We start from the raw sequence: 13944 nt of genomic DNA on the forward strand, positions 1-13944 counted from the left end.
TCCACACAGCCCTATATCCCAGAATATCAAGGCAGAAAATCCCACAATATAATACTGGGATATAGGGCCCCCAGTTAGCAAAGGAGTCCCCGGTGGCGCAGTGGGTTAAACCCATGTGCTGCAGGACTGAAGTCAGATAGGTCGCAAGTTTGAATCCAGGGAGAGCGCAGATGAGCTCCCTCTATCAGCTCCAGCTCTTCATGCTGGGACATGAGAGAAGCCTTCCACAAGGATGGTAAAACATCCGGGTGTCCCCTGGGCAATGTCCTTGCAGATGGCCAATTCTGTCATACCAGAAGCGACTTGCAGTTTCTCAAGTCGCTCCTGACATGACAAAAAAAAAAGTTAGGTATGGAAAGTAAGATCTTTTCTACTGTGGCCGCACTTATGGCATGCTTTCTTCTTGAAAGCATTCAGGGTCCCTCCTTGGAGGCTAGTTTGGACTTACACAGGCCTGTTTATTTACCTTTTAAACTGCTGCACTTTCCAGTTAATTCTGAACTGCTTCACCTCCATTAAGTGGTTTTATGATGCTTTTATCTTCCTTAAACAAAACCCACTTTTTCTATTATGCATTAGCTGTTTTATCTTTTTGAATTTATCACAGAGTGTTGTGTAAATAACTGAGATTAATAGCACACTAAAGACCAAGGCTTCAACTTGACAGTCTCCAGCGTGGGACAAGGATGGATTTGCCAGGTTTTCTGGCCCTAGTCTTTCAGATATGCTTTCCAGACATTGAACTTCCTATTCAGGGGGACTGTCAACTTTTGCCAAGCTGCAGGCAAAGCACCTCTGACTTAAGCTCCATGTGGCCAAGCCATTTCCAGACCTCGAGCCGGTTTTGAGTCTTAGAAACTGCAGTTTTGCCTGAAATCCTTCTTGTTCTTTCTTATCTTACACAGTGGCTACGCAGCAGATGAAATTACACACTGCATTCGGCCGCAGGATATCAAGGAGAGGAGAGCCGTCATCATCCTTAGGAAGTAAGTGTTGTGTTCCCTTTGAGGAGGCGAAGCTGGTGTGCTATATCTGTGTCCCTTAAAATAACCACCAACCCCTTTCCTATTTAGTGGCAGGCCCTTCTGTCTTCCTCCCTATGACATTACTTTTGGTTGATTCTCTGCTGATGTCTTCCCCCTTTTTGGTATTTTTGGAGCAACTTTGGGTGCTTTTGGCCAACTTGGGAGTAAAAAAACAATAACACCAAAGCTTGGACACATAGACTGCAGATACACACAGAGGCAGTAAGTTGTGATACCGTGTGCAACTGCTTTATCTCCAGGGTGCATCTACACTTTTTAAACAGAGGGCCAGGTCACAGTCCCTCAAACTGTTGGAGGGCCAGATTATAATTCGAAAAAATCATGAATGAATTCCTATGCACACTGCATATATCATATTTGTAGTGCAACCCCCCCTAAAAACAATACAATAATTAAAATGAAGAACATTTTTAACAAATATAAACTTATTAGTATTTCAGTGAGAAGTGTGGGCCTGCTTTTGGCTGATGAGATAGGATTGTTGTTGTTGTTGTGTGCTTTCAAATCGTTTCAGTCTTAGGTTGACCCTGAGTGAGGGCCGGATAAATGACCTTGGAGGGCCGTATCCAGCCCCCGGGCCTTAGTTTGAGGACCTCTGATCCACACTGTAGAATTAATGCAGCTGGAGACCACTTTACATGGCTCAATTCAGTGGGGGCACCAAAGTTCTAGTTTTACTGGTCTTTTTAGGTACCCTATTTACTTGAATCTAATGCTCACCTTTTTTGGCTAAATCACCTTGCCAAAATTAGGATTCACATTAGATATGCATAACATGGTAAATCTAGCTCTGAGGCAAAGCAAAAGGAGATGCTGCTTCCGGAGCACCTGGAGCTCCTCTTTGAAGGACCTTGTCTCTAATTTAATTGCCATGGCTCCATGCTATTGGATTCTGGGATTTGTAGTTTGGTTGTTCTGTGGCAGAGAAAGCTCAAGGACTTGTAAAACTACATGATTCCATGGCATTGAGCCAGGACAGTTAAAGTGGATTGCTGGAAGTTTTGGTGTTCAGTCATTTTTATTTCTACTGTATTGTGCACCTTATTTTGAGCCAAATTACAAAGAGTGCACTTTTGGCCGCTGTGCATCACATCTAGCAGCAAATCCTTCTTTTGGTTTCAGGGTTTTGAAAATTTAGGTTCACATCAGATTGGATGGGTCATTAGATTCGAGTCAGTATGGTATTTCTGCCAAAAAGTGCCAGCAGAGGGCATCTTGCCAGTGTCTGAAATGTGCTCGGCGGCTGGAACAACTTTCTGCCTCAGTTGTCTCCAAGCAATGAGAGCATTTGTAATCATTCAGGCTTGTAGTAAACACATGCAAGGAATAAAAGTACACTTACTCAAAAGCAGAAAAGGGGCAGCTCTATCTGATAGTGTTAGTGGCCCAAGTTGTGTGGGAATATTGCCCAGTGACTTAACTTCTGGAAGGCAATGCAAGGATTCCGGTTCTCGTAAAACTTGGCCATCTAGAATGGACACTTCCTGGAACGACCTCTAAGAATTGAGTCTTTTCCGGGGAACAGAAGTGTGCTGTGGGGAAATGGTTTGAGTGGAATTTTTCTGCTTTGCCTTGGTTACTGACCTGGCCATAAACTCTTCAGGGAATTAACCCTATACGGCTCCGGTCCAGCGTACCTGTCCGAACGTATCTCCTTCTACGTCCCACCTTGGAGCTTAAGATCATCTAAGGAGGCCCTGCTCTCGGCCCCGCCTTTGTCTCAAACACGCTTGGCGGGGACGAGGGACAGGGCCTTCTCGGTGGTGACCCCTCGCCTGTGGAATTTGCTTCCCTGTGGGAAATTAGGTCATCGTCATCCCTCCTCACCTTTAGAAAAAAGGTTAAAACGTGGCTATGGGACCAGGCTTTCAGGCAATCAGGTTAAAGGACAATTGATAATGTTTGACTATGGCATGGAAGAGGATTTGGATAAGTTAAGCGGAGTATTCATTAGTAGATGGCTATCTAAACAGCCATTAGATGGGCAATAGCTAATCAGAGTGTAAGTATACTGTTCTAATCTTTATTTATTAATGTTCATGTTAATTGTTATTTTTGGTATTCTGTATTCTGTATTTTAAGATGCGGCATTGAATTATTGCCAATTGTTAGCTGCCCTTAGTCCCCCCAGGGGTTGAAAAGGGCGGGGTAGAAATGTTCGAAATAAATAAATAAAAAAGTTAACTTGTATTTAAAAACACAAAGTTTAAAAACGTGGCATTATACTAAATATTCTTTGACCAGAAAGTGGCCACGTGGAGTGCCTCTGGTGTATCTGTGAGAAGGTCTTCCATTGTGCATGGACTCCACTTTGTCGCTCTATTTGTTAAGGCTGGCTCTGCCTCTCATATTGCCAGAGCACAGCCTGATCAGCGCCTTCCAGGTCACCCAGTCTTCTGTGCCCAGGAGGGAGTTTTTCATCAGGTCTCAGCCACTGATTAAGGTACTGGGTTTGAGCCTACCACTTTTGGACTCTAGCTTGCTGAGGTGTTCCTGTGAGTATCTCTGTAGATCTTAGAAAGCTGGCATGCTGGCTGATATCCAAACAGAGGAGGGGCTGGAGATGTCACTGCCTCGGTCCTTTCATTACTGGCTACTTCCCGGCGGATGTCAGGTGGTGCAATACCGGCTAAACAGTATAATTTCTCCAGTAGTGTGGGGCGCAGACATCCTGTGATAATGCGACATGTCTCATTAGAGCCACATCCATTGTTTTAACATCATGCAATGTATTCTACACTGGGCATGCGTACAGCAGCAGAGTAGCAAAGCACAAGGGCAGGTGTCTTCACTGTATCTGGTTGTGATCCCCAGGTTGTATTAATCAGCTTTCATATGATATTATTTCTAGCACCCACTTTTTGCTTAATATTCAAACCGTACTTTTTATAAGTCAGAGCACAATCCAAAGAGACTCCCAGGTATTTTGATATGCTGCAATGCTCCTCTGGGATTCCTTCCCGGGTAATCCTCAGAGCTTGAGATGCATGTCTGTTCTTAAGATGAAAAGCACATGTCTGTGTTTTAGATGGATTAGGAATCAGCTGGTTTTCCCTGTAATAGGCAGTAAGAGCACCTAAAGCTTTGGAGAGCTTCTGTTCAACCAATTTAAAGCTCCCTGCTTGAGCGGTGATGGCACGATCGTCAGCATAGATGAAACTCTTTATCCCTTCTGGCATTAGCTGGTCATTTGTGTAAATGCTAAACAGGGCAATGAAAACATGGCAGTATTTATGGGCCCTTTTCTAAGCCCCTGAATTGGCTAGCAATATTTGAAGGTGAGCAGGTGGAACCATCAAGAGAGAAGTTTGGATATTCTTAGCCAGTTAAAGAGGATTCAGCCATTTCGTACTGTTTGAGATGTTTCTTAAAACAGTTTTAATTGGGGCATTTTTGGGAGGAAAAACCGCATTAAGAAGCCTGGCTGCAATTTCTGAAATAAACATCTTGGACTTGAAAGGGCTTGAAAGGTGCACTGTTATCACTCACTAACAACTCCCTGCACTTTACCGAATTCATCGGCATTTGGTTTTATAATGGAGAGCTTTTCTGTTATAAAAAAACATTTTAGCTAGTGATGTGGCAGGAATTATTAAAAATGAGAGCCAGTTTTTCCCAGAGTAGGATTCAGGCCAATTCTTCCGCATTCTCGGCTTCATGGTGTTGCGAAATACTTGCTTAGTCAGAGGGCCAGCGTGCCAGTCCTGTTTTCAAACTTGGACGCTGTTCTTTTGTTGTTATGGAAAGATTCCCTAGAAAAGAAAATATATCAAATGTTTGCTCTTGCTTGAGTCATACGGGGAGAGGGGCATGTGGCATCCCTGTCCTGTTCAATCTAAAACGCCAACAAGAAAAAGAGACTCACACTATTGAAGAGCTTTTGTAATCTTATAACAGGGCTTTTCTATGCCAGTGAAAGTAGGTTTCCCACAAGCGGGAACCGTGAAATATGGGTTTGAAGGAGGTCCTTCAGGTTTTTATGGCCATTCTCACCTTTACGAGGGATGTGCCTGACTCCTGCTTTCAAGACAAATGCCAGTCTGACTCCCTCCTCTTTTCTGCATGATCTCTGGCCAACTTCAATACTACTACTACTAATAATAATAATAATCTTTAGGTAGAGGTAGTGAAGTCTGTTGGAACTAGGAAAAGGGGTTTATATATCTGTGGAATGACCAGGGTGGGTATTGTTGAAGGCTTTCATGGCCGGAATCACTGGGTTGTTGTAGGTTTTTTCGGGCTATATGGCCATGTTCTAGAGGCATTTCTCCTGACATTTTGCCTGCATCTATGGCAAGCATCCTCAGAGGTAGTGAGGTCTGTTTCCATGTCAGACTACACAGAGAAGTCATTGAAATCCACAAGCATGTGGACAATTTCAACAGAAAGGAGGAAACCATGAAAATGAACAAAATGCCAGGCAATCAAATGCTAATCAAGGTGGTCAGTTGTAACATTCACACCTAGCTCCAGCAGACAAGAGTCCTTTGTCCCACCCTGGTCATTCCACAGATATATAAACCCATTTTCCTAGTTCCAACAGACCTCACTACCTCTGAGGATGCTTGCCATAGATGCAGGCGAAACGTCAGGAGAAAATGCCTCTAGAACATGGCCATATAGCCCGAAAAAACCTACAACAACCCAGTGATTCCAGCCATGAAAGCCTTCAACAATACCCACCCTGGTCATTACAAGTAGAATAGAATTGAACCATCTTGGTTATCATGACCGACAGTATGACCAACAGAAAATACTGGAAGGATTTGGTGGCCGTTGAGCTTTAGTTTTGAGAGTTGTAGTTCACCTACATCCAGAGAGCACTGTGGACTCAAACATGATAGATCTGAACCAAACTTGGCACAAATACTCACTATGCCCAAATGTGAACACTGGTGGATTTTGGGGAAAATAGACCTTGACATTTGTTAGTTACTGGGATTTATAGTCCACTGCAATCAAAGAGCATTCTGAATTGAGCCCAACTTCCCACACAGAACCCCTGTGACCAACAGAAAATACTGTGTTTTCTGGTCTTTGGTGACCCCTCTGAAACCCCTCTCCTGACCCCCAGGTTGAGAAACGCTGGTCTAGATGGAGGGAAGTCACACTCTCTATCCATTCTGCCTTGGTCACCTAGAATAATCTTTTGTCCATTTCTGGGCACCAGAATTCATGTAGCATATTGACAAGGAAGAACGTGTCAGGAGAAGGATGGGCTAAATACCAAATGTTTGGAAGCCTAGCCTTATGAGAAACTGTTTAAGGAGCTGGGATTATTTAGCCTGGAAAAAAGAAGGCTGAAAGAAAGGGGCATGAGAAACATGCTTAAACATTTGAAAGGATGTCCCAGTGAGAAGAAGGGGGCAAGCTTGTCTTCTGCTCTGGCGACACTGTGGAGCCATGGATTCAAATTGCAAGAGAAGAGGTTCCACCTAAATATTAGGAAGAACTTCCTGACAGTAAGAGCTGTTCAGCATTGGAATATGCCGTTGCCTGGTAGTTCAGTGGAGCCTCCTTTTCTGGAGGTTTTTAAGCAGAAGCTGGATGGCTCTCTGTCGGGAAGGCTTTGATTGTTTCTCTGCCTGGTAGAATGGGGTTAGAATGAATAACCCTTGGGGGTTGCTTACATTTAACATGTTCTTAATACCTGCAGGACCCGACTGGATGCCCCGCGGTTGGAGATGCGAACCCTGATGCCAGGCTATGCCTCTGACCGTCTCTCGGGAAGCAACCGGGACCCCATCCTGAAGCCAAAAAGGTCCCATCGCAAAGCGGATCCAGACGCTGCTCACCGGTAAGGAAACCCTTCCCAAAGGAGGGATTAGGATGGAGGAGGCCCACATTGGTTTCCTCCTTTTTGAAGGAGAGGGAGCTATGCTTGCATAGCTCTGCAAATGTGGAGTGAGTTAGCTTTCCCTCTGGTTTTAATGATTTGTTTCTTTGGTGATGTGAAAATCACTGGAAAGCACACTTTATAGCTCCAGGGTCTAGGTTTTTTTTTAAATCTGTATGCTGAGGTCCAAATTCTGAAATTGATAAATTGTGCAAGGCTGGTAATTGCTTCCAGTTATAGAAGGAAGTTTGGAGAGTTGAATCCGTGGCAGGAGAGACAGAAATGTGGGAGTGACTCCCATCGCTCTACCTGCAGGAGGCCTGAATCTCCGATTCTGCAAGGGCTGGGAGCCAACTAACTAGCGCTCCAGTTCCCCCATGGTCTGAATGCCCTAGATCACCAAAATGCCTCTGTTTTTCTTCAGAATCCTCTCCAAACAGTGACCAGAAATGACGTCACCTTTCAGTCTGTTGCCATTTTGAGTTTAAATGTTTTGAAAAGGAGGTATTTGGAGATGGTATTAAACCTGTCTCTGATCCCAGGCTCCTGGCATGTTTTGTAATGATGATGGGAACTGTCCTGTTGGCGAATGAAATGTTAGATCCCTTCTGTAATCACATATTGATAATGTTCCTTATTAGACATTTATATTGGGTTTCTTGTATCCAAAGAGTAGATTTAAGTAGAGTAGTCAGCTAATAATAAGTTGCTGTTAATTGCCAGTCTAAGCTTTGCTCAGTAACTAGGCACCTGGAGAAGAAAGGGATGGAACATCACCACCACCATCATTAAGATTATTTTATGTATAATAATAATAATAATAATAATAATTTATTTATACCCCGCCACCATCTCCCCAAGGGACTTGGTGCGGCTTACATGAGGCCAAGCCCACAGTACATCAATAACAAAAGCAATAACAAAAACAATCAATACAATACAATTAACATAAATCACATAAACAATAACATGCCTCTGGGATGTGATCCCAGAGGCATGCTGGGAGCAGTAGTTCCCTGGCCCCTAAAGCTCCCAGAATGCCTCTGGGAGGACATCCCAGCGCTGCTCGGAGTCGGCGTCCGGAGGCCCAAGGAAGTGTCTTTGGATGACTCCCAGCAGCCCTTGGATGTGCTCCCAGAGGCATGCTGGGAGTAGTAGTTCCCTGACTCCTACTGCTCCCAGCATGCTTCTGGGAGCACATCCAAGGCATGCTGTCGCCCAGCGCTGCTGGGAGTCGGCATCCAGAAGCACTTCCTTGGCCCTAGGCAAGCCTTCGGAGGAGGTAAGTGGCGAGGGCAGAGGAGGTCCTTGAATGGAGAGCGGTGGGGGGCCGCAAGGAAAGCCCAGCGGGCCATCTCCCCCAGCCATTCTCCGTGGCAATGTGACCTGCTATTCCTCCTCCCCTTGCCCTCTCTCCCTCCTCAAGCCGCGCCACTAAGGGCAATTTTATTTTTTTCTTTAACTTATTTTAGTTTATACCCGCGTACTAGACGACCCCCAACTTTTCATATGATTTTCCAGATTGTTTTGTTAATCTTATGGTTATGTTGTTTTTACTTTGTATGTTCTGTGATTTTTACCTGGGAACTGCTCTGAGTCCCCTCGGAGAGATAGAGATAGATATAAATAAAGTATTATTATTATTATTATAAAAAGTCGTCTAGTATGCCGGAATATACGGTGTATATTAACAAACAAAGAATGGAAGGCTGCTATTTCCAACAGATTGTGTAAAAACTAAAGACCACCAACCACTATGTAAAGATATATATAGATATAAATATATAATTCTCTCTCTGTGTCCATGAATTCACTGTCCATGGATTCAATGGCCCTTTGAAGACAATCATAATGAGGCCGGTGTGGCCTTCGATGAAAATGAGTTTGACTCCCTGCACTAAATGGACAAGAGAAAGAGTCCCAAACACCAGTTCAATGCTTGTGCACCAAATGCTTGAATACCTAGCCTATATATTGTGTGTCCTTTGTGTCACCTACATTTCTGACAATAGTAGTATGTGGTGGCGCAGTGGGTTAAACCTTTGTGCCGGTAGGACTGCTGACCAACAGGAGAGAGCGGGTTGAGCTCCCTCTGTCAGCTCCTGCTCCCCATGCCGGGGACATGAGAGAAGCCTCCCACAAGGATGGTAAAATACCAAAAATCCCAATGTCCTTGCAGACAGCAAATTCTCTCACACCAGAAGCGACTTGCAGTTTCTCAAGTCACTCCTGACACACACACAAAAAAGTCTGTGGTACCTGTGTTGTGCTTTCCCATGAGGTTTCTCAGATTGTGGACTTATTTCGAAGGCAGGTTAGGTCTGCAGCTGACCCCGCCTAACCCAGATGTGTGTGCATCTCTTTTTCTCTCCTCCACCTGCTTTTCCAGGCCTCGCATTTTAGAAATGGATAAAGAGGAGAACCGGCGCTCCGTCCTTTTGCCCAAGCACAGGAGGCGGAGCCATTTCAGCTCCGAGAACTATTGGCGGAAGTCTCACGGGGAGGACTTTGAGGAAGAGGAGGAGGAGGAGGAAGAGGACGGCAGCCCCGCTCGCAAAGTCAAAATGAGGCGGCATTGAGGGAGTCCTGTCCTTTCCTTTTCCCCATCACCTTCCCTGCATCCAGGATCACAGCTGCTGAGACCGGCCTTCGGACCGTGGAGTTGCACGACTTTTCTCTTCCCCGTCTCTCTTTCTAATCCTCCATCTTTCACCTTCCTCTCTTTCTAGCCTCCTTGTCAGGCCGAGGAATACCCAGCAGGCATCTGGCTTGAATAATAATAATAATAATCCGTCAGGGCATCCTACCAACCGGGATGTGTTCGATGCCACCTGCCTTGCCATTCTTTTTTCTTTTGAAGGAAAAGCTGTGTTGTTGTTCTGAGAGGCGTGTATATGTAGAAAAATGCCAAAAAAAATGACCAGAAGGGTTGCGGATGTCCTTTTGCGCTCTCATGCCGCCGCTTCTTTTGAAACAACGCAATCCCCACGCGCCTGTTCTGAGTTATTCAGCGTCCGATCCCACGCGAGGCACTCTGGCAGCCGCCATCCTAACACCAAAGGGCTCCCTGGTTTCCGAAGTCCGTGTGCGGATTGTTTTTATCTCCCTCACCACCACCATTACCACCACCATCCTTTACTATTATTATTTTTCTCTTGCTGTTGTTCGGAAGACGTCACCCTCCCGCAACTGGAAAACGAAACCGCAAAAGCTTCGCGAAAACACTTCTGTCACGGCACCGGATGACAAAGCGTCGGTCGGACGTGTTGCACTTTAGCGTCAGGGTTCTCCCCCTTTTTCCCGTGTGCGTGCGTGTATGGCGTGTGTGTGTGAGTTCCGTCAAATGCCATATAACCCTCCCCCCCTTTCCTTTTATTTGCTTGAGCTCGCAAGCATCTTGTGTTTGTTTCTGCGCTGCTAATGGAAAGATACCGAGAGGTGTTTCTCTTTTCTGTGAAGGATTTGTGGCAGTCCCGTCCCCGGAGCTGCTGCTCAGGATCTCAGCCAAGGGGTCGATAGGAGCAAATCTTGAAGGGAGGGAGGGAGGGAGAGAGGGAAGAAGGAAAATCCCCGCGTTCTGGTGTCCCTTTTGCTCTTAACTGCATTTATCAGAAGGGGCATCGTGTCCCCAACAGGTTCTTCATAGGTTCAGGCTGTGTGCAAAAACAATCTTTCGTTTTGGTTTGCTCAGGAGAGACATCCCAGTGTGTTGCGCCCCTTCCCTTGTGTGTCAAGTTGGCTCTGTGTGTCAAGTTGGCACACAGACCCCTGTCATTTTAGGGGGTGGAAACCCCCCACCCCCACCCCAAAAAGGCTTTCTCCAACCTCACTACACCTTTTGATGCTTGAATATGGATCCTTTTCCTTTCTTTCTGTTGTCTGTCCCAGAAAGGGAGACGGACTGGGGGAACACCTGCCTTTGCCATTTATGTTGAGCAGAGAGTTGTGTATCTTAGCAAAACAGTTGTGTGTACCTCTGCCTTCAGTGTTTTTAAGGTGGATCGGTTCCAGGGGAGTCAGGCTCAGGGAAGGCCAAGTCATGGAGCAGGATCCACGAGCTGATCATGGTTCAGTTTGGCTAGGAAAAGGAATCATTGGACACCTCCATTCCTACCAGACTGACCTCTTGTTTTAGTCATGCAGTGCAAGCTCTTTCACCATGCTTAGTGCTTTTGTTCTCCTGCTTGAGCACCACAAAGCTGCGAGTTGGGATTTTGTCCACGTGGTTTTGTTTTTAAATTCATCTTCTCCTCTTTTTGCCCTTGCTCTGCCCCAAACAGAAGGAATTGCCAGAGTTTCAGAGCCCTACCAGGATCTGAGTTCAAATTAAGCATAAACCCAGGTTGGCTTTGTAGTCTTTGCCCTTTCCACCTCACTCTCCACACTTTGCGTTGAAACAGAACTTGTTGAAACCACAGATCCCAGGATGGTCCATTCCATGCTTTCTAGGGAGTAGAGTCCTCCCGATTGCATTATTCTGGAATATATAGTTTCATAGATGGTGCGCTTTGAATCCTGTGCCCAAACTACAAATCCCAGGTGTCTGCTGGATGTGTCCCATCAGTTGTGGCTTGGCAAGGAGAATACGATCGCCCCTGATTGCACTATTTTGGAAATAAATAAAATATATTCTGTCATTTTAGGCCAGGGAAGGAGAGTGGGATTGCTCTCAATTACATTATCCTGGGATCTGTAGTTTCACTGTGTACTTCCAGTCCTCAGATGGACAGCCCGAGTTGTGAGGAATTACAGCCCCATTTGCCTTTTTTTAACAGCGAGATGGCCATATGCCATAAGTATTGACTTCTGATGAAATAAGAGTGTTGTGTGCTTTTTCCAGCCTCCTACTTTTAACCCCAGAGAATGAGAACCATGATTGATCATAACAAGGTTGCATTTACAAAATAATATTTAAAAAAAATTACTACCTGACTCTTTGGGCAACCTTAAAATGTCAGCAGAACACAGAAAGGCCCATTGGAAAACAGTTCAGTCTCTGTCCTGGCCTGCTGGCTCAGCACATTTTAGGCTGCTCTGGATTTTGGTTTTGTGCCAAAGGGGCATGGAATTAACGCCTGCAAAATCCAGATTGCAGAGAAAAAAGACTTATCTGCGACAAAAACACTTTCAAGGCCTCTCAATCCCATGAGAGAGGATCCATTCCACATCCCGGTCTTTAGTTTGTTTTAAAAGTCTTAGGTAGGTTTACAAAATGCATATTCTTCTTCCTCTAATGAATTCTCCAAATTGCTCCTAGGTTTCTCTCCTTTCCTCCCATGCTCATCCTTTCATATACAATCGAAAGCAGGCCCTATTGCTTTGTGCAGCCGTGCTCCATATTGCCGGCATGCCTCTAGTTTTTGTAAACATTGATCTCAAAATCTTTTAGTTAAGGCAACAATGTCCAGCTTGCTGTTTTGCACAATACCTGTGTGGTTCCCAATATTTCCGTCCTCTGCATGTTTTAGATTCTAGGAATTGAAGTGCGAAATTTGAGGAGGACCAAAGTTTTGGAACCGCCACGCTATGTAATGACGGTATTATAACACCCTCTAACTGCCATATCTCACATCCTGTGGGATCTTTGAGATGTGTAGCTTTGGGGCATCACAGGGCTCCGGTGCTGCTCCAAACTACATATCCCAAGACTCCACGTTGTCATGAGTTAACTTGGAATGTCACAGCACTTTGTGAAAGCTCTCTTTGCTTACGGGCATCATGTTTCTCCATATAACATCTGAGTGAGGTGGTCTTTCCCCTTGTCTAAAGCAGCTTGGTTTTTGTCTTGCCGCAGTTTGTTTTAATTTTATCCCCTTGATCGCTGGCAAAATGTCAGAAGAAACTCCTGGGGAAAATTGCACCATCTTTGGCCCTGACTTGAGCCTTGCTCCTCTTGGAAAATGTCCGCTCCGTCTGTCCAAAAAGTGATAAAAGAAAGGCGTTCGGCAGGTGTCTCCCCCCAAGTCTCATTTTCTTGCAAAGTGGGGCAGCAAAACGACAGAATTGCGCATTTGCTCTTTGCCTTTCAGCGTCCGAACCCAAGGCAACAGCCTTTGGGTTGCAAACTATTCACCTTTTGCTTCTATGACTCCCCAAAAAAATGTTGGAAAGAGAACCCGAGGCTGGAGAAAAAACAATCCTTAACTTTAGAAAAGATCCGGTAAGGCTTTGGATCCATTTCCAGCTCGTTTGGGTTTGTTCGAAATGCCAAGTGCTGTCAAACTTGATTCTGAAGGTTTCTATCAAGATCTGTATACATATGCATATATGTATTTCTCAATGTAATCAGTCCAATCTGCTCCGAATCGCACCTGGGTTTCTCCCCTTGGCACCACCGGCCTTCCTCCCAAGCACACACTGACAAATTACAAGGAAGAAAAAAAAGGAGAAGTTCTGGCTGACTCTTTTTTGTGTATTTTTTTTAAATAAATAAAGATCTAATTTTTTGTTACAAATGAAAAAAAAAGAATAAGTGGCAATATTTTTTTTCTGTAATTTTTCATAGGAAAAAAAAAAGCAAAACAAAAAGTGTGATTTGTAAACCGATTGTACAGTTCCGAAGTTTGAGATACACGAAATAAATAACCCTAACTGCGTGGCACGCTGTAAATGGGAGGGAGGGCAGGGAGAGATTATTTTCCATACCGTACAGATGTCTTTGGGGAGAAAATCTTTTAATTTGGGTTGATTTAGAAAGAACTCCTGGGGGAAAAAATCTCAATTTTTTTTTTCTCCCACTTTTTTCTTGTATAGAATGCTGCATTTAACTAAATAAAAGCCGAAAGCATCACTTGACAGACTTGGTTGTTTGGGTGTGTGTTGTTTGGAGAACAGTTTGAACTTTTCGTGTTTTGTTTTCCATATGAAGGGATTAACGAAGCTGGTATGTTCTTAACAAAGTTTGGAGGCAAGAAGTAACATAGGAGGAATAAAAGGTAAAGGTTTCCTCGTTGACATTAAGTCTAGTCGTGTCCAACTCTGGAGGGTGGTGCTCACCTTCATTTCTAAGCCAGAGAGCTGGCGTTGTCCTTAGACTCCTTCAAGTTCATATGGCCGGCATGA

The 13944-nt window shown here is 44.7% G+C and overlaps 1 protein-coding gene across 1 annotated transcript in view; it reads left to right on the forward strand.

The window, feature by feature from the left end:
• LOC132782111 (RNA demethylase ALKBH5) overlaps positions 1-13679 on the forward strand; it is a 32051-nt gene extending 18372 nt beyond the window's left edge. The window contains exons 3-5 of the mRNA XM_060786793.2: positions 906-986; positions 6703-6843; positions 9272-13679. Coding sequence (XP_060642776.2) covers positions 906-986; positions 6703-6843; positions 9272-9461 — 412 coding nt within the window. The 3' untranslated portion in view covers positions 9462-13679. The remainder of the gene's footprint in view (positions 1-905; positions 987-6702; positions 6844-9271) is intronic.
• The last annotated feature ends 265 nt before the right edge of the window (positions 13680-13944 follow it).

Source organism: Anolis sagrei, chromosome Y (genome assembly GCF_037176765.1).
Source record: "Anolis sagrei isolate rAnoSag1 chromosome Y, rAnoSag1.mat, whole genome shotgun sequence".
NCBI lineage: Eukaryota > Metazoa > Chordata > Lepidosauria > Squamata > Dactyloidae > Anolis > Anolis sagrei.